The sequence below is a fragment of the Hippocampus zosterae genome, chromosome 16 (assembly GCF_025434085.1).
Source record: "Hippocampus zosterae strain Florida chromosome 16, ASM2543408v3, whole genome shotgun sequence".
NCBI classification, from domain to species: Eukaryota; Metazoa; Chordata; class Actinopteri; order Syngnathiformes; family Syngnathidae; genus Hippocampus; species Hippocampus zosterae.
In genome coordinates, this window is record NC_067466.1 from 13719656 (window position 1) to 13744551 (window position 24896).

General features: G+C 43.0%; 2 protein-coding genes across 7 annotated transcripts in view; one reads left to right on the forward strand and one right to left on the reverse strand.

Annotated features, from left to right (window-relative positions):
* The first annotated feature begins 1350 nt into the window (after positions 1-1350).
* slc22a6l (solute carrier family 22 member 6, like) lies at positions 1351-7178 on the forward strand. Its single transcript, XM_052047160.1, has 11 exons — positions 1351-2014; positions 2114-2620; positions 2701-2804; positions 2927-3081; positions 3174-3342; positions 4729-4852; positions 4928-5043; positions 5162-5376; positions 5539-5647; positions 6481-6684; positions 6795-7178. The coding sequence occupies exons 2-11, from the start codon at positions 2222-2224 to the stop codon at positions 6880-6882; spliced, it is 1683 nt and encodes a 560-aa protein (XP_051903120.1). The 5' UTR covers positions 1351-2014; positions 2114-2221; the 3' UTR covers positions 6883-7178.
* A 3763-nt stretch (positions 7179-10941) lies between these two features.
* The window catches only part of nrg2a (neuregulin 2a), a 71105-nt gene continuing 57150 nt past the window's right edge, over positions 10942-24896 (reverse strand). For 2 of the 6 annotated variants that reach the window (XM_052047172.1, XM_052047176.1), the window contains exons 4-11: positions 24746-24866; positions 20512-20588; positions 17256-17279; positions 15413-15515; positions 15196-15319; positions 14717-14844; positions 14412-14633; positions 10942-12186 (exon numbers count right to left, since the gene is read on the reverse strand). In XM_052047172.1, the coding sequence (XP_051903132.1) occupies positions 11532-12186; positions 14412-14633; positions 14717-14844; positions 15196-15319; positions 15413-15515; positions 17256-17279; positions 20512-20588; positions 24746-24866 (1454 nt within the window). In that variant the 3' untranslated portion in view covers positions 10942-11531. Of the gene's footprint in view, positions 12187-14411; positions 14634-14716; positions 14845-15195; positions 15320-15412; positions 15516-17255; positions 17280-20064; positions 20124-20511; positions 20589-24745; positions 24867-24896 lie in introns of all 6 variants that reach the window. The other 4 variants (XM_052047174.1, XM_052047177.1, XM_052047173.1 and 1 more) reach the window with 3 other exon arrangements.

The following is a 24896-nucleotide window of genomic DNA, read 5'->3' on the forward strand; positions in this document are numbered from 1 at the left end:
TTTCCCTTCTTCATCCATGGTGAAAATAATGCCGAGATCATACAAATAGTCATAATGATAATGAACCGGTACATAGTGATAAAACAGATCGATACCACCACATAAACAAGATCCAAAACAAAGTACAAAACAACAGTAAGCATAACAAGTGATTGTCTCCGACTCCCATTCCCTCTGAATCCTGTGAAGATATGACGTTGATATTTCATTTTAAATTGATGTTTGCACCTTGTTATAAGTCTTCAGACAGACAATTGCATAATGTCACATGGCTTAGACTTTTGGACTGTCAATGCTTCATGAAAAATAGCATGGAACGTTTTTTTTTTACCCCCTCGCTTCGGTCACAGACAAGAGGTCGAAGTTCTATGTTACTTGTGTTCACAGTATTTGTAACTAGTGGGAAGTTGAAGGCAATGAGGAGAATAAGTAATGTGTTACCACTGTCAATGTGGTGACAGTCACGCTTGACCGATGTAATAAAACCGAAGACAGCAAGTCTTCTTTGCGATGCATACACCGTATCTGATTTTACAAGTTCAAAGTCTGAATGGAAATCTGTTATGAAGGCTGAAATTTGGAAAAGGAAAAAAAAAAAAGTTAATTTGCACATTTTAAGGCCATTTTGTAGCGGTCTACTAAGCACTGCCAAAAGTACGCTCCTTTTGCATAAATACAGAATATTACAATGACCCTTGGCATCAAAATCCATTTGATCAACAACGGTCAAAACGAGTCTGTGACGTAGACCATGTTAGACATTTACGTGGTTTGTTAATTGTACGCAATCGTTGATTAAATACGGCGGGCATGGAAAACTGTTGTTTGCCGTGACGTAGAGACAATAGTCATTATTTGAGTGCCCACCCACTCGATTAGAATTCTCGCGACAGCCAATCAGCATTGAGAAAAAAAAATGCATGATGACCCTCTAATTTTCTTGAAAACCCGATGAAAGGACATTGAAGATTAGAAAAAAAAAGATTTACTTTTCAAAACCAGATGAGACCTTTAATATTCATTGTCAGGTTCAATACCTTTCAGAATAAAGGATAAAGGAATCTCCAAAAACGCCACAAATCTACCACAATAAAAATCTATGTACTGTATATCTTTGCAAAGTCAGAATTTGTGACACAGCTAATTTCTGTTCCTCAAGTTTCTGGTGAGGGTTGGATCTTAACTTTCGGGATTCAAAGCATCACTCAAAATGAGTTTAAATAAAGGATAACTCTGTTGTGGTCTCACAGCTGAATCAATGTTGTTGTTGTTTTTTTCTTTTGGTTTGCTGCACCTGCAGCTTCATTCAGGCTGACACCTCACGCTGATCATTACACAAGTGCATGCATTCCTCAAAACGGGTCAGCACGACAAAAAAGGCAGCGGTTCGGCTTTTCACTCCGACAATGGCGAGATGACAGTTATGATCCGATTTCCCCACACGTTCATGTTTGATGCTGAGATACTTTTTGGGATTCCAAGTGTTCCCTTTCCCTATCATTATGGATTACTCCGATTATGGTGTTAACAAATTTGGCTCTGAAGATTGGGGGGGGAATGCTATTTATTGTTTGTTGTTGCTGGAGTGTTTGCAAATTTAAAAAGAACACAAATAAGCAAGGCACTTCAAGACTGCAAGATATGAAATAACTAATGAGGAGAGGGGAGTGGAAAATGAGTCAAGCATATGTAACTGCCCACTTCTGCTCCCTTGCCTGACCAGACTTTGATCCTATTCAGCAAAAACTCTGCATTCAAGCTCGGCGTTAAGCGAGTAGGCCGCTAATGCCTCGTGCGCTCTGCTCAATAGCACATCCAAAAATCCAAAGTTCAGGAAAAAAAAAGTGCTGGAATTTGAGAGCTGATTATTTGCATTAACATGCGGCCACAACTTCACCGACTTCCTTTTCATTTTTTGCTCTTTCATTTGAGTTGATGCTCTTGTGCAATCTCCTGTGGAGCTTTGAGGTTGAGGCGTTTGACGCTGAAAGCTCACGTTCATGACATTCTGAAGGTAAGTCCTTCCCGTATTCACTGGAAACTCAAAGGCAAACAAAATGCATCCGATTCCCAACTGTTTGGTCGGCAATTGTTTTCCAAACTCTATTTCCAGGTCCTGTGTTGATCACAACCAAGGTGTAACAAGAAATGTTTCTGGAACATAACTACTAGAACTCCGGGTGCTGTTAAACAGTTTGTGGAGAAAAAAAAAATCTTTAAAATGGCATTCGGTGACCTTCTTGAGCAAGTGGGCAGCACAGGCCGCTTCCAGGTGCTGCACGTGACCCTGCTCTGTACTCCGGTGCTACTGATGGCCAGTCATAACATGCTGCAGAATTTTGTGGCGGCCGTGCCTCCTCATTACTGCAGCGCGCATGCAAATCTATCTCAGCTCAAGCTCAGCCCGCAAGAAATCTTGACAGTCACCGTGCCTTTAGACCAAACGGGCAAGCATCAGAGCTGCCAGCGCTATGTTGCTCCACAGTGGCACCTCCTGGGCAAGAATGGCACTTCGGAACAAGAGTCTCCGAATGACATTGACAATGAGAGTAGCCTCCAGGGATGCACTGATGGATGGTCCTACAATATGACTGGGATGACCTCCACAATTATAGCGGAGGTAAGGCCGGGCTTTCTTGTCCCGCCAGGGTTTCCAGTCTCAGCATGGGTGTTGAAAAAGTTGTTAAATGGTGTGTTCAGTGGGATTTGGTGTGCGATCTGCGCTCTTTGAAGCAAATGAGCCAAACCGTCTACATGGGAGGTGTTCTTGTGGGATCCCTTGTCTTGGGAAGTCTTGCAGACAAGTAACTGCTTTCTGACAGTTCTCATTTGTTTTAGTTTTTTTTTTTTTTGAGGGGGCGGGTGTATGGGACGAATAAAGGATATCTTATCTTATCTTATATAAGAAATTCTGCTCTAAACTCAGGTTTGGACGACGCTCCCTATTGATCCTTTCTAACCTGCTGATGGCAGTGGCCGGGACGGGTGCCGCTTTCTCTAAGTCCTTCCCCATCTTCTGCCTGTGCCGCTTTGGTTGTGGAATGGCTCTGTCAGGTGTGGGCCTCAACACTTTCTCACTCAGTAAGTAATTCAGTTTGACTGAGGGTCAGGGGGGGGGGGGCAAATGAGCATGCCACATCTAAAACAGAACACTTTTTTTTTCTTGGAAAAAGTTGTGGAGTGGATCCCGACTCGTGTGCGGACCGGGGTGGGCACTCTCACAGGTTACTGTTACACGTTTGGACAGTTGATCCAGGCGGCTGTCGCTTACTTCATTCGGGACTGGAGATGGTTGACCTTGGCTGCGGCATCACCCTTCTATGTCTTTTTCATCTACTCCTGGTGAGATGTTCAGAGTTGAGCGGATGGGCAGCCTGCAATGATTTAGGAAAAACTCAAAATAACATTTTTTTTGTGTGCGTTTGTTTATTTACCTACTCTGTATGAATTTAACCCTCGGCGCTAAACTAATAGATTATCCAATTGCTACAAAGTTTCTGCTGATTGTGTGCGTGTGAAATTGATTATTGATTAATTGCCGCTTGAATGAAGTCAGACAAAATGGCGAACACAACTGCAACCAGCAGGAGGTGCTGTTTATGATCAGCTAGTTTACTCTCAAAAGTAGAAGTACTCAAACATCTCAAATACTGTATTTGTCTCTCAAAGTGCCACCAGAATGACCAACATAAAACAAACGTGTGTAGTAGGCCAATATGTTCATCATAAACGAGGTGGCGGTTTCATTGGAAGCTACTGTGATATGGTGCACTGTTTGAACATTAACAGTTACATAGAAATAGTTCCTAAATAATATTTCGAAATGAAACACAACGAAATGTACTTTAAAAATATATTGGGGTGAATTAAAAACAAACTAAAAAAAAAACACAAATGTTGAAGCCACGGTAAAACGATAGTTTAGGTGTTCAGTCACGCGTTTGTATACCACTAGAGGGAGCCCACTTACCAATACAGGTACACATACTACAACTAAACCAGTCATTTCATTCATTCATTCATTCATCTTCCGAGCCGCTTGATCCTCACTAGGGTCGCGGGGGGTGCTGGAGCCTATCCCAGCTGTCTTCGGGCAGTAGGCGGGGGACACCCTGAATCGGTTGCCAGCCAATCGCAGGGCACACAGAAACGAACAACCATCCATGCTCACACTCACACTCACACCTAGGGACAATTTAGAGTGTTCAATCAGCCTGCCACGCATGTTTTTGGAATGTGGGAGGAAACCGGAGCACCCGGAGAAAACCCACGCAGGCCCGGGGAGAACATGCAAACTCCACACAGGGAGGCCGGAGCTGGAATCGAACCCGGTACCTCTGCACTGTGAAGCCGACGTGCTAACCACTGGACTACCGGGCCGCCCAAACCAGTCATTTATGAATGCCAATTTTAGTTAATTTGAAAAATAAAGTAAATACATTGTTTGAAGGGTGGTCGGGTGGGTCAACTCTTTTTCTCACTCTGCTAACTAAAATCAATATCTAAATATTCAAGTTGAATGCGTGCTTAATTTTCCCCCATGGTCAATTTTAGTCTATTGCTCACCCTTAACACTTAAATCATAAATCAATACTGTCTGTGACAGCGTCAATCAAAAAGGAGAAGAGTTATCTTTGTTTAGGAATTTTTACTATTGGACCCACTTCATACAGGTTTGGCTAATGTGAAAGTAACAGTCGGACTGTAATCAAATGCACTCTCATCCAGGTGGTTTCATGAATCTTCAAGATGGTTGGTCCTGAGCCACAACTATGACCAAGCTATCAAGAACCTTAAAAGTGTTGCTAAAATAAACGGACGTCGCAAGGAGGGAGACAAAATTGACATTAAAGTAAGTGGAAAACATTTTCTTGTGTTGGAAATAGAAGCTGAGATTGAGTGAGGATGACTTTCTCTTTGCATAAAGATGGTGCAAGAGGCCATGAAGAAAGAAATGTCATGCTCACAAGGCTCCTACACTGTTTTAGATCTGTTCCGCACTCCCACGATGCGGTCAATGACAATCTGCCTCTGTGCAGTCTGGTGAGCAAACCCTCACATGCAAGCGCTTCAAGTAACTCCTCATTATATATTCAAGCACTTTTCACACCTTGATACTGACATGTTCAAATTTTAAGGACACTTTATTTCTCTTCCGCAGGCATTCAACAAGCTTTGCCTACTATGGGCTTGCCATGGACCTCCAGAAGTTTGGTGTGGACTTCTACTTAATTCAAGTGATCTTTGGGGCAGTGGACATTCCCGCCAAAATCGTCATAACATTGACAATGAGTTTTATCGGACGCCGCCCATCCCAAAGCGGTGCACTTATTCTTGCTGGAATCACAATACTGATCAATCTGATGGTACCTTACGGTATGTCAAAACACACGGTGTGCTTGCAAGCTGCAAAACCTTAGATTTGATTTTTTTAACAGACGTATTAAAAAACGTTCTCTTTACATCCGCAATGTAATGGGGGCGCGAGCGATGAAGCTCTGCATACTGAGCAAAGACTTACATTTCACTGATCCGCAGAGTACCAGATGCTACGCACCTCACTGGCTGTCGTGGGCAAAGGCTGTCTTGCTGCTTCTTTCAGCGTCTGTTACCTTTACTCTGGAGAGCTCTTCCCCACCATAATTCGGTAAGATGGAAATTCCAAGTGAAACGCTTGCTAGAAAAAAAAAGTGGTTTATGTTGTTGCACATGTGCGCAAGAACATAAGCTCATTAAGACAATCAGAACCTCCCTCAGCTGAGCACTTTTCTCCTTGACTATTTGAGCGGCATAATCACACTGACAAGCCACTCTGACTGATTGCGTAATGCCTCAAATGACATTATGTCTTAGACTGGAAGTAAAAGAGCTCTAAATTGCGTTTGCATGTTCTGCTGCGGGTACTCCGGTGTTCTCGCACATTCAAAAAACACACACGCCACATACTGTACATTGAAGACTCGCAATTATCCAAATGTGCTCAAATGAGCTTGAAAGTTTTTTTTTTTGCCTCTGTCAGTTCAGAGTGTACCTGGTTACACTTCAGCTCATCTGCAAATGATTACAAAAAGGTCTACTATAGAAAATGGATGGTTTTAAAGTATTTAAAATTCAATAAATATTTCCAGTAACAGACATTGCAGTGTGTGTGTGTGTGCAAATAAAGGTCAGGGGCAAAATGCTAAAGATTAACTGCACTATGTGACCCATCTCATGATGAAACAAGTTCACGTAAACCCAATGATCTCTCCTAAACATTCAGTATGCTGTACTGCGGGTGAGCTAAAGCCTACACGAGCTGACTTTGCACACAAATGGAACATTCGGAGTCTGTCATTAACCTAACATGCATGTTTTTGGAAGAAAGCATGGGGGTGTGGGGGGGGGGGGGTGGCGTTCACAGTTTCAGACTGTTCGGGTGTACCTACCACATCTTCAATTCTACCACACAACAACGACCACGTTAACGTTGTATCTCAGTCAGAATGGAATGGGCTGGGTTTCCATGTCTGCTCGTGTGGGAGCGATGGTGGCCCCCATGGTGCTTCTGAGCGGTGACTACATACCTTGGCTGCCGGGTTTAATCTACGGAGGAGCTCCCATCATCAGCGGAGTGGCTGCCTTATTCCTCCCGGAAACACTTGGATCACCGCTTCCTGACACAATACAAGATGTGGAAGACAGGTAAATGGACATATCGTGCTTACAAAAGTAAAACAAAACTACACGCAGTGGAGGAGTGAATTAAAAGAAAGAAAACTGATCCATGTATGAATTATCTGCTTTCAATACAGGGGCTCTGGTCGAGTCTCCAAAATACCATCAAAGGAAGCAGCCACTCGGCAAGACACAGAGGCGAATCTCCTGAAGCAGGTCGTCTGAAATCATCAAAATTGTACAACAACAAAAAATTGTTAATGAAAAGTGAGTGGTTCCTGTTGTTTTCTGCAGCCATTCTTGCAGTGATTTCACTTTATTCTCACCTCCTTCCTGTATGACTGCTGGGATTATGGAGGCTAATGCTAGTTATTGAAAGGTCAATCGTGAAAAAAATATATATGTAGCACATATGGTTGTATTGTAGCATTGAGGACTCTAGTGATGCCAGGGACTCAATATGTTTTGTGTTTGAAATCACTTAAAGGAAGCGCTTTATATATTAAAAAGGAAAAAAAATTTACGATTGTCGTCTTTTTTTCCATCTAAAATACCGCACAGTACAACAGACGTACTCTGCACTAAACATAGTACAAGTACAGTAAAACGAGCACATTTATTTTAATTAAAAACGTTTAACTTGTTAGTATGAGTAACAAGATGACGCTTCCTAATGTTGAACCAAGTTCTTGTTACACCATACACGCAGAATTCCAGTGAAATTTCAGGTTGAACCTAAACGCACCCGAAGTACAGTAGTTCAGGTGAACTGAATTGGACTTTGCCATTCCGCTCTAAACAGAGGAAACAAACATTGAAAAGTTGGTGTGCAAACAGTACTGAAACATTAAACAGTTGGACATTTCTATCCAAACGTTTGTACCAATTGGATACGAGCTTTCATGCTTCTTCAATAGCCCCAAAAGTTTGTAGGGACGTTCGCGCAAATTACCTGTCAGGTGCTCGGAGAACCTCGTGCTGACGTGCTGCAAATTCGTAATATCTGTCAACATTTTAGTTACATTTTAAACATTGTAATAATTCGATTGGGTCAATAAAAATGCCAACCCAGGTATTATAATATTCAAGACAAGTCTAAACCCGAAGGCCCTTATTTGTGGTTGTAAAAGAAATCATTCATTCAAATTCATTCGAAATGTTTCTTGTTCCCTTGATAACAGCAGGTTTAAATGTTAGTGCGGTGATACCGCCATCCAGCGGATAGTTGTGATATTGCAGCAACACACTCGAGTCTGTTCATTCCGCCAACATCTTTTGGAGTTCTTCGTGTCCTTTTTTTTTAAGACTCTCTTTGGGTGTGTTATCCATTATACATTTTTTCTCCACGCCGGCCACGTTCTGTTATATTTTTACTGAACTTTCCACTTGCTGCTAACTAGACTGGCCTTTCGCTTATATTAAACGCCATGTGACTCACGAGTGAAGGGTCGTGCTTTTGGTCCCTGGGACTTCGCTTATTTGACTTTTTAAATACCACCACAACATGCCACAATAAAATAAACCATTATTAAATTACAAAAGCAAAAAAGCACGTAAATGTTCCATCATTTGATGGCAGTTCAGACTCAACTTATCATGGCATGAAAAAAAAATCAGTAAAATACAAATATTCTCATTACGAATGGTATTGTAAAAGACTTTGGATGATATTTTTTTTACTGCAACAACTTTTGCTCAGAGCAACTGATCAAAGTATTGAAAGACGTGTTGTCAATAATTAAAAACAATTTGGAACATATTAGAATCTATGTCAGAAGTATTCAATCCTGCTCTAGGTTGTAAATATTGGTCATTGCTTCTGAGTGAGGCTCGGCCACTGTATCTCACACATTTGAGTTTACAACACTAAAATATTGATTTGAAGCAAGATGTGATAATCAGATTGTTGCATGCGTGCAGTCTACTCACATAAGGTGACAATAAAACACACAGGTTTGTTTTACAAATGTGTTTGGACGTGTTTGATTTACTTCTATGGTTTGGTCACCTTTACATTACTGTTTAAATGATATAAGGACTCCTACCCACCAATTTTTGGGAGATGTGTTCGTCCTGAAATTTGTATTGCCATCTAGTGGTGTGTTTTCGCCAATGCTAAACTCAAGAAAATACAGTACTGCACAATACACTATTTTAAGAATACAGTAATGTATTGCCAGATAAAACACACCCGTCTGACCAATACAAAGTTATGAAGGTGTTAGATTTAGTTTATCCAATAGAGAGGCGTGCAGTTATTTGAAAGTTAATTTTAAAATAGTTTAACCTTTACAAAAGTATAAATATATTAATGGGTTGTTTCCACGCCTCTGAAGGATAAAATATGGGCACTAAGTTATCATTTCTTTTCACAGAAGTAAAATGTGTTTTTCCTTTCAAAAACTAATAAAATAATGCCACTAAAAATGTCATGTTGTACACATTCATATGATCATGTGCATTCACGCCAAGATGCAGAGCAAACATTTCTGCAGAAATAATTACATCATTAAAAAAATGATATGAATAAAGATTTATTTTCCTCATATGAACAGGTGGAATCATTTTTCATTTTATTTTACAATCTATGACAATCTCGCATTGTTTCTTTTATTTCTAGCATATTCCAGGAATGACGTGTGTGGGGGCCCGGGGGGAGGGAGTGGTGGTGAGGGGGGGAGCATGGGGTAGAGACTGTATTTTTATTGCTGAATGTTAAATGAAATACACTTTCACCCACTGGAATAGAATTGTCTGCTGCTGTTCTTTGTTTTTTTCTTCTTCTTCTTCTCCTTTTTGAGAAAACCATGCACCCATTTAAGCTTGATCACAAGGACATGCAGAGGAAAAGTGTTTCAAGCCGGTTGGGGACAGGGGCGCGAGGTCAGTTGGGAGTGTGTCTTGAAACTAAAAGAGAGGAGACTGTAGCAGAGCATGCCTGGCGGGAACCTCAACGTGGTCCGTTTTGTGAGGGAAATGGCAGAATTTCAGTTCGAGGAGCTTTAGGAGGCAGGGAGAGTGAAATATTCTGCAAGTGACATTTGACCAACGCTCAGTCCCCATTAGAAGACCGGTGTGCAATTATCACAGAGCAGGTAGAAGTGCAGCGCAATCGTTAGCATCTCTTTTCAATGCTTCATAACAACATACCAACTTCAGCTTTCCGCTCGGACTTTCGAAAATTTCTGGGGGCGGTGGGGGGGCGTGAATGTGTTTGATTCCTTGCATCAGGCTGAATTTCATATGACTAAATCTGTCGATAAGACAAAGCGGTAGGTACACAGTACTATCGGAGGAGACACTATTTGGATGCTACTTGACGTTACTGGAAGTGCATATAAAAGTGAAACGCTCTAAACCGAGTGATAAATCAAGCGTGTGCACAAGAAACTCGATAGATGGCTTTTCTTTTTTTTTTTTTAAACGAAGAAAAATAACTGTGTTAAACATGCATTGACTGTATATCGTGTTGCTTCATTCTACACTACAGGCATTACGCACACATCTCACCTCTTAGAAAACAATGTCATCAAATGGCAAAATGGAAAGTTTGCATATTTTTGCATTGTATGATCCCTTTCACAGCTAATCCACTCGTGTTGTCTAGTTTTACTTTCCTCCAACTTGACTTTATGTGCGTGTTTAGGGTACGAGTGCATGATGGCATGAAGGACCCAAACAGAATTAAAGGGGTAGGGGGGAAAAAAAGGAAGGAGGGAGGGAATCCTGAGACGCTGTGTAGCCTCAAACAGAGACCCACAAAAACCATAATGGACACAGGATGATGAAATAAAGGATTTTTTTAAAAAAAGGTGGGGGGGCTTAAGAATTGAGTGAAAACAGATGCAATCTTTTTGTTTAACCCACCACCTCTGATGGCAGGGGTCACCCTGTGCCAAGCGACTCAGTATTTGCGAGGCTCATAAAAGGCTCAAATGAGGGGAGCCTGCAGAAAAAGGTGGGTGGGAGGCTTAATGCGGCAGGCTTGGGGTTGGATATCTGTAAACACATCGAGCAATGACCTGCATAAATTAACACAACCTACCGCAGCTTCACCTGCGCCTACTCGGGGGGGTTTGGGGGGTGGGGGCCAATTGTAATAAAGCAGTGGTTCTGTGTATTTCTGATGCGTACTGGCAAAGCCTCAAGGTCGATGCCACCACATTATCAACCATTGGAAGGCTTAACGATATAAGCAAGCATGGTGGCGCGCACACACACACGCACACGCACGCACACACGCATCCACACGTGAATCAGATGGCAAAAATGGTCGACATGGTGTTCATTAACCAGGCATTCTATTTGATCCCAAATTATAAACCCTACAGGTGAGTTACATTTATGTAAACATACACTTTGTGATGAAAGTGGTTTATATTGCGTGATATGGAAGGATGTTCCAGTGGGATGCGACTCCTCAAAGGATGCAACTTGGAAAGAAAAGAAATTTTCAACCAGAGAGAGAGAGAAAAAAAAACCAAAAACAAAACATCAATGTGTATAAAAAAAATGAGGCGTCCGTATAAGAAAGACTACAAAAACCTCCACTGGCCCTCTGGCATCGGCAAACAGCAAAAGGCACCACAATATTACTCGATTTTTTTTTTTCTCTTTTTGACATTGTGAAAAAACTGGCACATCTCTTTATGCTGTAAATCAAAACGTACATATAAATAGAGTTTTCCCTATAAAAAAGTCTTTGCTGTTAACTAGTAGACAACTTTTGCTAAAATGAAAATAAATATTTCATTTGTTTAGAATATCTGTCAGTTATATAAAATAAAAATATTTCTTATAGATGCAGGTCTATACTATACTGACTTTTTTTTTTTTTTTTTTTTTTTTTTTAAATCTTGGTTCATGGTCACTCGCTAATGGGGTGTAGTGTCCGGTTTGGAGCGGGAGTGTGAAAGTCTTGTCTGCATGTTCCCATGCGCACTGTGCCGCCCCGACGACTGAGGAGTCCGACTGTCCACCGGCCTGTAGATGGTGGAGGGCTCAGCGTTCATGTTCTGCATACTGAGGAAGGGCGTACTTTCGCCGTCCTCCTCTGACTCGCTTCCTGTTAGGCAGCTCCGGGAGCCGTAGTCCCGGGAGGCCTCGTATCCACGCGGGGCCACGTGGCCGTTCAGTCTGGATCTCCTCCAGCGCCGGCTATCAGGTGCACCGGACCCGCTTCTCTTTGGTTGCTCCCTCGAGGAGAGATACTCCTGGGTGGTCTCATAGTCTTCGTCGTCCGCCAGCCGGTAAGGGCTGGAGGGCAGGCTGCCCCTGCTGTCGTTGGGATAGGTGCGCCGCTGCTGCCGGTAGGCCTCCTGGCACTGGGCGTCGTGTAGGGGCACTTGGTAGCGGCGCAGCAAAGGCTGGTTGTCTTCCAGGGGGTACGGGTTGTGGACAGCGGGGGGCAGGGACATGGCGTGGCTGGCGTTGGGCGAGGTGATCTGGAAGGTAGGCACCTGCGGGGGCAATGAGTAATGGAAATCCACTGGCGAGAGGCGGGCTGGTGTCGTGAGGGCTGACACATATCTGTTGGGAGGGCAAAAAGACAAAGCGACTTCATCTTTGGTGACTGCATTAGAATGCAGCAAGAGGCTGTCGAGGCCCGCAGTGGCCGACATTTACAATTCTAGGATTCGGTCAAGTCAAATTTATTCTCAACAGTTTATCCTCTTCGTTTGGCATTTCTCTCAAAGCTGCATTGCTTCTAATATGTACGTGCGATGTATGCGAATGCTACATCTTCACATGCTGCCGTGTCTTCTCATCCGCCCAGCCGGCTGATTCAACTTGATTTTAGCCATGGGGGCTGTTTCCGTAATCAATCAGATTTTAAACCCCCCCTCCACAGAATTAGTTGGTAGAATTTTGACATCCTTTGATTGGTTGGGCCGCGCGAGCCAAGTTCGCTGAACAAAAACGTTGTAGCGATCTGCACTCATAAATCAAGAATTGCATGATCTGAATTCAAATACAATTTCGTATATCATGTGTTAAGAGAAAAACTAAATGAATGTGTATACATAAACATGGACAAACAATGAATGTGAGTGTCTGACTGAGTTCCTGTTCCTGAGTCTCTGTTCAGGCATGTAACATTAACTTGTAATAATAATGACAGAGCAGTGGTCTAGAGAGTAGCGCTTAGCTTCCCAACTTAAAAGGTTTGAATCTCAAATGGGACTTTTCTCTCTCTCTTCTCGCACATTCCCACCAGTCATGCCCTCAAGTGTGCCACTTAACTCTGACGTCACTCATTGTATGCCTGCATGTGTGCGATCTGGTTCTCCGCATAGTGTGCAACACTTGTAAACAGTATGAGAAGCTGAGTTTAATTTTCCCTTGAGAGAAATTATGAGAGTAATAAATTAAAATTAATTGAAGACTCTGTATTGCATAGGCATGAATGTGGGAATGGATGCTTCTTTTTTTGTCTTTATCACCTCCCGTGATTGACAGGTACCGAGTCTCATGTGTACGCAGCCTCTCATCCAAAGTCAACTCCCAGAAAGAAGGCCAATATGGTTTCTTTCTGGATGCTCCCACAGACAAAATGTGTGTATCGCTGGCTAATGGAGAGCTGTGTATGTTACATAACGCAGCTGCGATCCAGCTGTGTTAACATCATTATCATCCTTTGGTGTTCCCCAAGGATCTATTAAAGGTCCACTTCTGTTTTTTTCTTTTTCATTAAGCTTTTTAATATATATTTTCGGTGATTCTGATGAATTGCAGATGGATTTTTTTCCCATTGTGTGGAAATATTTTGAAATTGGTTTCATAAAAAATTCCAACAATCAATTCTGACTAAGAAGGGAAACTGTGGAGCAAGATTGAAAAACAAAACAAAACGACGTCACAAGTCAGGCAAGTCATGTCAACACTGGCTACAAACTTGCAACTTGTGCATCACCGGGCTTTGAAGTTATACTCCAACTATGACCCAGTGACCTACTTTTAAACACTATTAAAAGATAATATTTGAGACACTACTTTGTGGAAAGTAGAAAATTTAGTGAGGCACAGATGTTTCAAATTTTGTGCTTACCTAATTTAGGTACTTCACACACACAATTCGACACCACCTCAAACTACAGCTGAAATAATAAACATAGATTGTTAAAATAACACTGACGGTGCAAAGGCATATTTTTTTATACAGCTCTTGCATTTGGATCTTAACAAATGCAGCTCTACGTTGTGCTCCACCAATACACCATCACAACACATTTGATAGACAACTTGGCAGAAGTTGCATTTCGCTGATGGCGCATCGCTGTGGATCTTTGAAGCGTGATGAGCCTTTAGGAGGCTCTATACACTAAGGCCAGGGGAGCCTGAGAGATTTCCACAGTAGTGCTGATTTTGCAGTCGCTGACGCTGTTGCCATAACCATGTTATTTGTTACTGGACTCTGCGGGGATCTCGCTTATGTAATCAAGCTGTGCACAGCAATCCGAGGCCCGATTCATGCGCATATACTTGAATTAGGCTGGCTCCGTTGACACATAAACAGCTAAAGAAGTCAAACACACAAAACGCAAGACATAACTTGTCAGGTTTGGTGACGCCAATTCATACAGGCGCTTTGTTTTTGTGCTTTGAATGTTTGGCATGCACGCAGTGTGTTTGTTTGACAGTTGTTTGGCAACCCAGGGAGTAAAGTCACACTGATGAAATGACTAAATGCATTACCATGTGACTCATTTTTCACCTCCAAAAACGAGCCACGGGGGGCCTCAGTCCCGTCCCACCTGTCGCTATGCGGAGAGTCTCCCAGGGAGTCAAAAGAGTCCCCGTACTGGAGGGCCGGCCGATGGGGGTCGTTGTAAGCACAGTGTGCAGCCCGCCGGGCCCGTGCCTCCATGCATGCGGGGCTGCTGCATTTACTGGTCCCAACTGATGATGACATCATCCCCGGCGAGTCAGAGAGGACACTGTCCGAATGTTCCAGGCTCCACGTCCGTTCTTCGGGTCTGAAGTAACACAAACGGTGTCAGGCACGCGTGGGGGGTATTTCCAGAGCCCCGTGGAATTGAGACACCCGATGCGCGCTCACCTGTGAGTTGATGAATGGGCTCGTGTGGAAGAGTTGTGAGATCTGGAAGAGGTGTGGCTGGCAGGGAAGGATCCTTCTGTCGCAGGCCGAATGACTCGTTCAGTTGGCGGAACGTTCTTTGATATGTACTGGGTCAAAATAAAGTTTCATTGTGATATATTTTGTAGTTATGGTAATGCGGTTGTATATTACTAACAAGAAGTTAGGTATATTCGGCTTTTGGTAACATTTCAGGATGAACCTAAAATGCTCTATAACCATTGCAGGTGATCTTAGTTTGAAAAATGCATCATCCAGCTGCTCGATCTTTCAGGATTTATTTTATAAATTGCGACAGCAACAATGAGCTGCGCGGAAAAAAAAAAATCACTGGGATAAAAAGTTGCAAGGCAAAAAAGGTTGGCATTGGATGACCATTCCCTGCCTGATAAAAGAGCCAATACATTGAAAACCGAAGAAGCTTTTCTTCAGAAACTCACATCTACCATGGGGATTTCCTCTGGTCCTGGGCCTGGGTGATTGGGTCCGTTTGCTAGGTTCCGATTGGGGTGTTCTGGACACATGTTCTGTCTCAGATGATTGTGCATCTTCTTTCTTTGTTTCCTGTTGAGAAAGGGTGGCGGTCAACTTATTCGTCACTTATGTCGCAATGTTTTTGCGAAAGATTTTTGTGCTACATTTTAGAGCGCGGCTTACTTGGTTTTACAGTAGGCAACCACACAAACGATGCCCACCACCAACAGAGCCACACAAATGCCCGTGATTGTCAGGACTCTCTTCTGGTAGAGTTCTTCTGCCTCTGTCCACAGCACGCAACAAAAACACACACCAGCACACACAGTGAGGGACAAGACAGTCGGCGTCCTCGTAAGCCTCTTCATTCTTCACGCTACGTATCTCCAGTATGAACTTTAAAATACTTCTTACGGGACCTGACTATTTACGTGTTACATCATCACATAGACAACATTAAAACTTGGGAGCTTTTCCAGAGAAGAGTTTGCGTGAGTTTGAGCTTCTCCCCTCCTCAGTGGGAAGGATAAATAATGTAATAAACACGTTACATTGGTGCAATTCCTATAGATGTTTTCTAAGCCAATTGACGTCATTGGGTCAATTTATGTTTATGATATAATATAGATAACAGCGGTTGTCCTTTTAACAAACTGGGTTGTTTTCATGGATAATTAAAAACATTGCGTTAGCTTCTACGCAACAGAATTATGTAAAACTGTAACGGCTGCAGCTGTTGTGAAAGCGCTATATCGATTAAAATGAATTATATCGTATTGTATACGCAAAGTAAGACATTGTAAATGATAGCGCGTCTCACTTCTTTTCTTACAGGATTAATGAAGTTCAGTTAAAACTCGTTCATTGCCATTGACGGCTATAGAAGTCAAAAGAGCCGTCGCTTTACCATTGGCTGTCAGTGAATGAGTTTGTTGACTCCGCACTCAGAAGAATGTTTGCAAACGCTAATTCTTTGTGTCGGATAACGATTCGAAAAACATACTTCACAAAAATATGTATTCCGTCATCTATTTTTATATGTTAAGGGGGAGGAATTTGGAGTACACGGAGGTATGACTGTAAATGAAGCACTAAGGGCCGCATTTTTCTTTCTTAAAAAAGGCAATATGTCTCCTCAATCTAAATTCACCCAACTTGATGTCCTGACAATTAAGTGCTTTGATTTAAAAAATATGTCTTTTCCTGGGGGGGTCACAGTGCGCCACAAAAGCATTTTGTGCACATGAGTTTGAATGGAATAAAATGCTCGACTCTGATGTCCCATTTCCTGCTCAATTCCCACGAGAGGACAGTCTCATGGTTTGGAAATTCATTTTGCTAGTGTTCATTTCACCCTCAAACCACTGAAGTACTTTTCTGGAAAAGCTTGATGAAAATGAGAGCTGTCAAAAGGAGGACGGAAATAGCAGCAAACAGAAGCAAATCATGACTGTAGGCTCTAAATATAGCACCGCATGCTCATATCAACCGTTCCTTGAAAGCTAAATCAAACAGCGCAGACGTCTTACACTTGATCGGCAAATTTCAGCTCGGCTTATGACAGAGTGAGGCAAGGCGCAGATACTGAAATGTCTAGAAGTAAGAGAAAAGGAAGGCATACGCAAAGAGAACGCAGGCGAGAGTTGAAAGGCATCTGGCAGCTACAAACATGATATATCATGCTTGTTAAAGATGGAATGAGGAAAACAAAAGAAGGACTCGGCGCCGATGTGAGTCAGACGGCCGACTCGACGCACATGTACGAGAGGTGCGGGCGATGACATCCATGTTAATTGGGTTTGATGGGAGAATCACTTGCAGGGTTTTCCGCACTCTTTAACGAGTGAGGGTATGTTTCGTCAAGGGGGGGGGGGGTTCATTGGTTAATTGAGGGGACGGCATGATTCACAGTTCATACCACAGATGGAACGGATGCATGTGAAAAAGGGGGGTTTTTTTTGGTTTGTTTTTTGTTTTTTTTTTAGTATCTATACAGGACTGAGAATCAAAATGGATTGTTCCATACCCATAAATTCAATCCCAAGATGATCTGCCATGGCAGAAAGTTGACAGTTGGAAGAAAAAACAACAACAACAAAAAAAGAGAAACAAAAGAGCAGATTATGAAAGAGTAACCTCCGAACATATAGTGGGGCAAAACAGACACAATAACGTGATCCCTGATTTGACGTCGTCACTGTCAGGCATTGTGAGCAACATTTAACGAAGGGCCATTGCAAAGACAGCATGCAACACGCAAACACAAACATCTGATCATTATAGTCTTTTATCCTCCTCTTCAATTTACAATCTAATAGAAATGTCATTTTCCACAGCCAAATAACAGATCACAGATTACTCGCCCGTGCTGCTATTTTTCAGCATAGTAAAAAAGTGTGTGCGTTTCCAAACACACCCGTCCCTTGAAGGGGCAGGTTGAAACAAGCGTATCGTACCATAATTGAAACAATCATCGCTGAATAGGAATAATTACTGCTATGTCGAAGGCAGCGTTCATATCTCTGGCAGCTCGCTCGCCTGAACTTTGCGTCCAAGCAAGTCCCAGCTGTTCTTAGGACAACAGGCTCTTGTTAAGCCAAAAGGAGCAGAAGCCATCCTGCTGCGATATGGGCTAAGAGTATCTCCCGGGGATGGGTGGCGGCCCTGCAGGAAGCAGGTCTTTAAGCGCGGAATGGATGTGCGTGCGCGCATGTGCCTGTGTGTGCCTGTTGGCTGTGTACTCGGCGGGAGAAAACGTGATTTATTTGGTGAAATATCAACAGTGTCTTAAAGTTCACTTGGAAGGCGAGTCGCTAACATCCATCATGTTTGAATGTGACATTCCAAGAGCTGGATTTCTAGATCAGCGGGTTTGAGCCACAGGTTAATAGTCATCTTTTCAATATATCGATTAAATGGCGGCTTTTGTTTGTGAGCCGGCGTTGCGTAAATGTGGATGGGTTTTGTCCTCTCAATGGCAAATTTGTCTTGAATGCAAAAAAGGACAACCAAGACATCTTTTCCTGTCAAGATGATATTAGCAGCTAACGCTTCGTTATATTGCATTTCGAAAAAGGGCTCTCTCTAATGCAGAAAAAAAAAAAAGTTGCTCAAGCCTGGAATGCGTTCACGCAGCTGGATAAGAACCAGAGATAAATTCTGTCCTTGATACCGTCGCACAGCTGCAGCAAAGTTAAATCGAACGCAGAGCGCTGCATTCTCCCACACACCGCGTTTTCTTCTGCCAAAAAAAAAAAAAAAAAATGAGCACGTCAAGCACAGTGCGTGACATTTAGCATCGGGTGAGAACGAACCGAGACTTTGAGCCAAGGAAAACGATGCACACGTATGCCAAACAAATGGTCAGCTTTGAGCAACTTTGAAGGCAGCAACAAACTGAGATGTCAGTTCCAAAGTACATTTTGGACATTTGAATGCCTCATCACAGCCAACTTGCAGAAAACAGAAACCTGACTCAAAACAGAACAACAGTCCCAAAAAGAGGACACGTCCAAAAAAAACAACCTCTATTTACGATAGCGCTCGTCCTCATTCGGGTCTCGGATGAACTGGAGCCGATCCTCCTAGGCGGGTACGCCTTGGACCGGTTGGAAAATGTTGCCAACATTGTTATGCAATCAGTAAGGTTGCTCCTTGGAACTCTTGACTTCAACCGACACGGCAACGCTCATATCTGAAATTTCAGAATTCCTAGTTTTCTGGAATGCGGCAAAAGCGACAAAGAAGACGATAAACATCGTCGCCTGGTGTTATAACCCCCCCCCCCCCCCCCGGCCCCCATTTGATGTATATATTAATTAGCTTCTATTGCTGCGCGCAGGGATGCAGAGTTGAAAACGGTAATACGGCGTGCGAGGACATCTGAGGGAGCAGTTATTGTCTCTGGTGTGACAGTCCAACATCTGTGCGAGTGTGTGTGTGCGCGTGCTTGTGTGCGTGAAGTCATCAAATGCGGCTTGTAAAATGTTCTCGAGCGCATGCCAGGGTTGAAATAAAAGGAAAGCTAACTGAAACGACATTGTTTGTTTGACCTGACTTTGCACATCTGGATCAGTTCTAATGTTAAAAACAAACAAACACAAAGACATTTCCAACCAAGCGGTACAGTTCAGTAAGGTGCAGAAATAACAAGAAATTGAGTTTGTATTTTGTATTTTTGACCCAAACTTCGCTGTACGCTATACAATGACAATAAAGGCGATTCCAATTCTGATATGTTGCGGTGGCTTTCCAATTCATTGCTGCTCTTCGAAGTAAGTCGGTGCCTTTTTTTTTTTGGAAGTCATCAAAATGTTGCATTAGGTCTGACAAATGGTGCACGGGTGAGTTGTGTACATAATAATGGGAACACAAAGAAAGAAAAAGATGCTAACCCAACCAAACTAAATTGAACTGTAATGCTCGGTGGGAACGGCGGATAACCATGCACATGATTGCCACTTCACATGGAGACGGTCTAAACTGTCTTTTTTAACATGAAGCATTTTAGACTGTCCATTTCACATAGAAGCAAGCATTGTGAGTAGCTGGACCAAAAGCGTGTTGTTTTAGTTGCCGGCGATTCACAAAAGCCTCGGCCTCCACATTGCAAAAACAAAAACAAAAAAAAACAGCAGTATGGGCAGTTCTTCTAAAATGGACACGCAACACAAAGCAGGACATGGCATGCGTAACACACAACGCACAGGGCCCGCTTATCGATGGGTCCGGACAGACGACACAAAACTGCGGGGGCGCGTTATATTCGGAAACTATCTGCTCGACGCATGCACGTGCGACTCGAGGGAGTCTGACAGAAGAGGAAGTTGACATACGGTAGAAACGTGCCATAACGTAGGTTTGACACCGATCACCGTTAAAGTCATTCGGACACCTGAAAGCCACAAAGAGAGGGAAGGAAGAGGAGGAGGAAGGGTGGTGGATGAGCCAGAGAGTGTGCAAGAATGAGGGTGTGGGGAGGGGGGGGGGGGTGGACAGAGAGAGAGACAGAAAATTAGAACAACAGTTTAACAAATGGACGACAGAGCCAGAGCGTTCCCATGGGTGACACCAGTGTGCGCGGCCCAGTGCGCGTTGACCTGAGAGGGGGTGGGGGTCAGGAAGAAGAGGAGACAGAAGAGGAGAACCGGGCGTTGGTGGTGGGTGCGCGCAGCAGTAGCAGGGAGGGAAGGGGGGGTGGGGGTGTTTCGGCGGGAGTCCACATAGGTAATCCAGTGACAACTGTGTCTCTGTTCTCAGCTGCTCGTATCAAGTGAACATACTTTTGAAAGGATTGGGCATGTGCAACCGCAGAGGTTCGGTCTTTGAGCATCGCGGGCCAAAGTATCCATCGGGACATCTGGGAAGGAGCACACAAGTGTTACGAGCAGGAAAACACAGCGAGGTGAACTTGGAGCGGGGGGGGGAAGAAAAAAACAAAAATCACATCAATTCGCGACGACGAGATGTGCTTCCATTGCATCGGTTTTGCATGGCACTGTTGTCGGGGTTCGGAATGAAATGTTGACTTTATTGACAGTCTGTCGTGTCATATGATGTTATGTCATTGCGTCTCGCCAGGCAAGCGTAAAAATATTAGTTAACATTAAAATGGAAATGATCTTTTAAGTCAAGATTAAGTCAAGTTAATTATGAAATATAAGATGCATGACTAGGAAGCTCTTTTAAATGATTCAACCCATGATTAAAATGGCAGTGACCCACAATCTGTGCGAAATTGTGTGGCCAGAGCATGAATCCCATTCTTCTTAAAAAAAAAAAAAAAAAAAAGATATTAAACAGACCAACTGCCAAAGTTGAAACATTTGTCATCCGTGAACTCAGTGAGTGAGCAAATGTGGTATTAACATTTGGTTCCCTCCGATCCAAACGGAAATATGGATCTGGATGAAATTTGAACTCCTTTTTCGCTGCAGCACATAAACACAACATATTCAAACTGATGTGATGCAATTTGACAGAGATTTCAAGGCTGGATTTTCCAGGTTGGCTGCCAAATTCCTTCTAGATCACCTTACCTTGACAACAAACTCGCAAAATGTCAATCAAAATTGAAAACATGGACTTGAATTTTTTTTTTTTATATACTCCCCAATGTGTGGTAATAAAAATTAAAAAAAAGGCAAACAAACAAACGTCTACATCAGTGGAAGACTCTCGTTAAGATATAAATAAAAGCCTCAACAGGAAGTTGCACGCCAATAAGAAACTAGAAGCAACATCTTGGCGGATTTAAAAGTTCAATAATATTCCATCAAATTATGATACAACAGGTGATGGAGATTTGTCCTAAATCGCTCTTAAAGATATAAGCCAAGTTTCTTTTGGGTCGAAAGGGCAAAGGGAGAAGAGAGAGCTTCATTGCAGCACTTTGGTGCTCATCAATACATCAATTGGAAGCCTGTGCAGCAAAATGTAATGAGGGCTAATGCCGATTACTCTCTTGGTATCTGCTCAAGGCTTAAAGGTTGACTTCTGTGATCAATTTTACAAGCGGTCGTATTTCGAGGTCAGGCAAAATATTGAAACATGGAAACGTTCCCAAAGGAAATTCAAAAAGCGTTGAATGCTATTTGCATGCATGTTAAGTGCCTTTTTTTGGGGGGGGGGGGGGGACATTCGGATGTACGTCAAAAAAACTCCACGTTTCATCATCACCACCGAGTCTGTTCGGCCCGAGCCATCTTTCCTCATTAAAGTCCCGTTAGGATGAGCGGTTGCTCTTTTAGGAGCACCGACATTCCGCTTGGATTCACGACGAGACCGGCGGTCCAACTAAAGGTCACTGGCGAGCGATTTACTGGTTTCACACAACGCCTCCCGGGAGAAACATAATGTTCAACATTTAATTATTCACCCTGACTGATGAGATGACGGGAAGTTGGCGTAAAAATGGCCGAACTGGAACTGGAGGATCTAATAAATATTGCAGCTGCGTTGTCTATGATCACACTTTTGGTTGTAACGGCTTACACAAAAGCACCTATAAATCTTACGGGGAGATTTATGGTGTGTTGAGCAAAAAAGGCAAACTTAAACAAATGATGATAATAATATATTTGAGAGAAAAAGCATGTTATTTTGCCTCATTCAAATCTTAATATCGGAACATTTAAATATGTAAATTAAAGTGCAATCACATTTGTAAAGGAATGGCTTCTGGTTTTTGAAATGTAAATTACATCATAACTTCTCCTCAGCTGCCGGTTAACCTGGCCGATCTTCGACCCACTTTTTTCCAGATTGTCGCTACGTTTCTCCATTTTCTGTTATCTCTTCAATTATTTTCTTCTCTTTTCTTTCTTGCCGCCATTTTTTTTCTTCTCGCTACCGCTATTTTTATTCTTTGTGATTCTTTGGCCTGGGGAGTCAAATTCAGCATTCGCTTCAATGGTATCTGGCGCCATCTAGCGCCCCGAATGGGTATAATGTCTAGACTCCAAATATAAAACGACCCCCACTTTTTCAGTCTCATCCCAATGCAAAAAAACATCGTCTTATATTCGGGCCAAAACGGTATTTGATCATACAACACACAGTGTTGGAGTTCCTCAACGAAGCATCCAGTGAGCGTCCTCCATTGATCGTGACGCCAAACCAGTCTCAACTCCGACTTGCGCTCCATTCGTAAGGTGAAAACGACTTCAACAACGGTTGCTCGTGCATCATGCCTTAACCTTTGCTCCCCTTTTGAAAAAAAGTTTGCTCGCAAGAGTGAATGAGTCGGGCATCAACGCAGGCTGAGCTGTCTGCACCACTTGTTTAGCTGCTGAGTAATACGGACTGATGCCTGGCCTATATTGAATGAGATGGCTGTGATAGTGGGGGGGGGAATAAATCCCCCGCGGGCCTTCACTGCATTATCCAGCTCTTCTGGAGCCATGCCCCGGGGCCGTGAGTGAATTAGCCACAGCAATTGAGTTATTGCTGCCTCCAATTTGTACATAGCGTATTGAACGGCTGTTGCGGCCATATCCGCATTGCTCGTCGAGCAGTCTTCCTTTGCGGGGGCCAACTGAGCGCTGAAGCTGCGCCAATTTTTTGCCGCTTCGGCATCGCACTGGCCTAAGTTGTCGCGATCGAGTGACATATGCTCCAACGGAGCGTGCAACCCGATATTTAACAGCCATGGCAGGAGGGAGTGCGTAGTTTGTGTTGCAAGTACAAGAATGGATTTTATTAGCTGGAGCGGATGACCACAGTGGTTGGGTTGGATATTGAATGGACTAAAAAAATTTTTAAAAATGGGGGGCAGGAGTAAGCAGGTCAGAATGGAATCTTTAAAGCCATGTTTCTCGATAGAGCAAAAACAACATATTTCTAATTACTACTTGTTAATTTTTGGGTAGGTTAAGTGAAATTGTACAGTAGAGCGGGAAAATGAAAACCAGTGTTTTTGCAGTCAGTCAAAAGTTTCTCAGGATGCACAAAAAGGGGTGTCAAGCATTTTCTTTGGCATTTTTTGTGTGTCCTTTTTTGCAAAACGTGAACTGCCATGTCATGAAATATGACATATTTGCACCGACCAGGCCATCAGACGTACAGACAGATATTATTGACAACTGCGTTGGATCGCCAATTTTTGTTTGTTTTCAATACTAATTCCAAAAGAATGAGCTGCCAATCAACAGGATACGCTGGACGTACTGTGATGCACACATACTCACGTTCAAAACAGTAAAACTCCAGCATCAACCAAAACTTAACAGTTGAGTTGGGTTTTTTTAAATTGGTTTTATATTTACGGTGGCTAACATTTGAAAATGACATCATGAATCACTTATGACCACCTTTCCTCTGTCATATTAATCTAAATGTTACTTTGAAACTTTTTATGTTGAGTGGCAACTTCACCTGGAATGAGTGATGTTTCTTTTCATTATTTCCTCATGTAAATGAGTTGACAAATCCCAACCGCGGGATGCGTTCCACCTCAAAGGTTCCGCTGTAGTTCTGAGTAATGACTGTCGGTTGTGACGCTCAATGTTAAATAAAAAACAAGTTGTTTTTTTTATGAGAATGTCAACAGGCAAGCATCATTGCGCAGCAGTGTCACGATCTCCATCGTCGAGGACCTTCAATGTAAGCAATGACTCCATTTACCTCATTGGGGGCCCCGAATAGGCATAAATATTTGCTCCCTAGTCGAAACGGTGACTCATGACATTTTGAAAGGGGCTTTTAACGCGCAGCCCTCCTGTTGTACACTGAGCGGGACTTAAAAGGATGAGCACGCCGACGCCGCGCTCCGTTACGAGCGCCGCGATACACGACAGGCGAGCAGTTAGGCGGCGTTTTCCTCTGACGGGCTGCTGCTGAAAGAAAGAACAACAGGAATCAAGTGCTCTCAACAAAACAAAACCGCAACGCAAACGGCGGGAAAAGGCAGATTTCTTGCTGTGATGAAGAACATTCGAAATGCTGTCACAAAAAGGGGTCTGCGTTTCAACGGGTAGACACAACGAAAAAAACAAAGATGAACAATAGATAACTTACTTGCAAGAAAGCCGGTTTATACCATGTATGAAGTAACAGTCGCCGCCATTCACACAGAAGGCCTTCTCTGTGTCATTGCATCTTCTGGTGTGGCCTGAGCCTGGAGATAGCGTGGTGGTTACTGGGGACAAGAGAGGAAAACAAATGAAAT

Coding starts and splice junctions, on each gene's coding strand:
- slc22a6l (XM_052047160.1), top strand. CDS start 2,222: ATGGCATTCGGTGACCTTCTTGAGCAAGTGGGCAGCACAGGCCGCTTC. Junction 3,343..4,728: donor GTCTTTTTCATCTACTCCTG/GTGAGATGTTCA, acceptor ACTCTCATCCAG/GTGGTTTCATGAATCTTCAA. Junction 6,685..6,794: donor ATACAAGATGTGGAAGACAG/GTAAATGGACAT, acceptor CTTTCAATACAG/GGGCTCTGGTCGAGTCTCCA.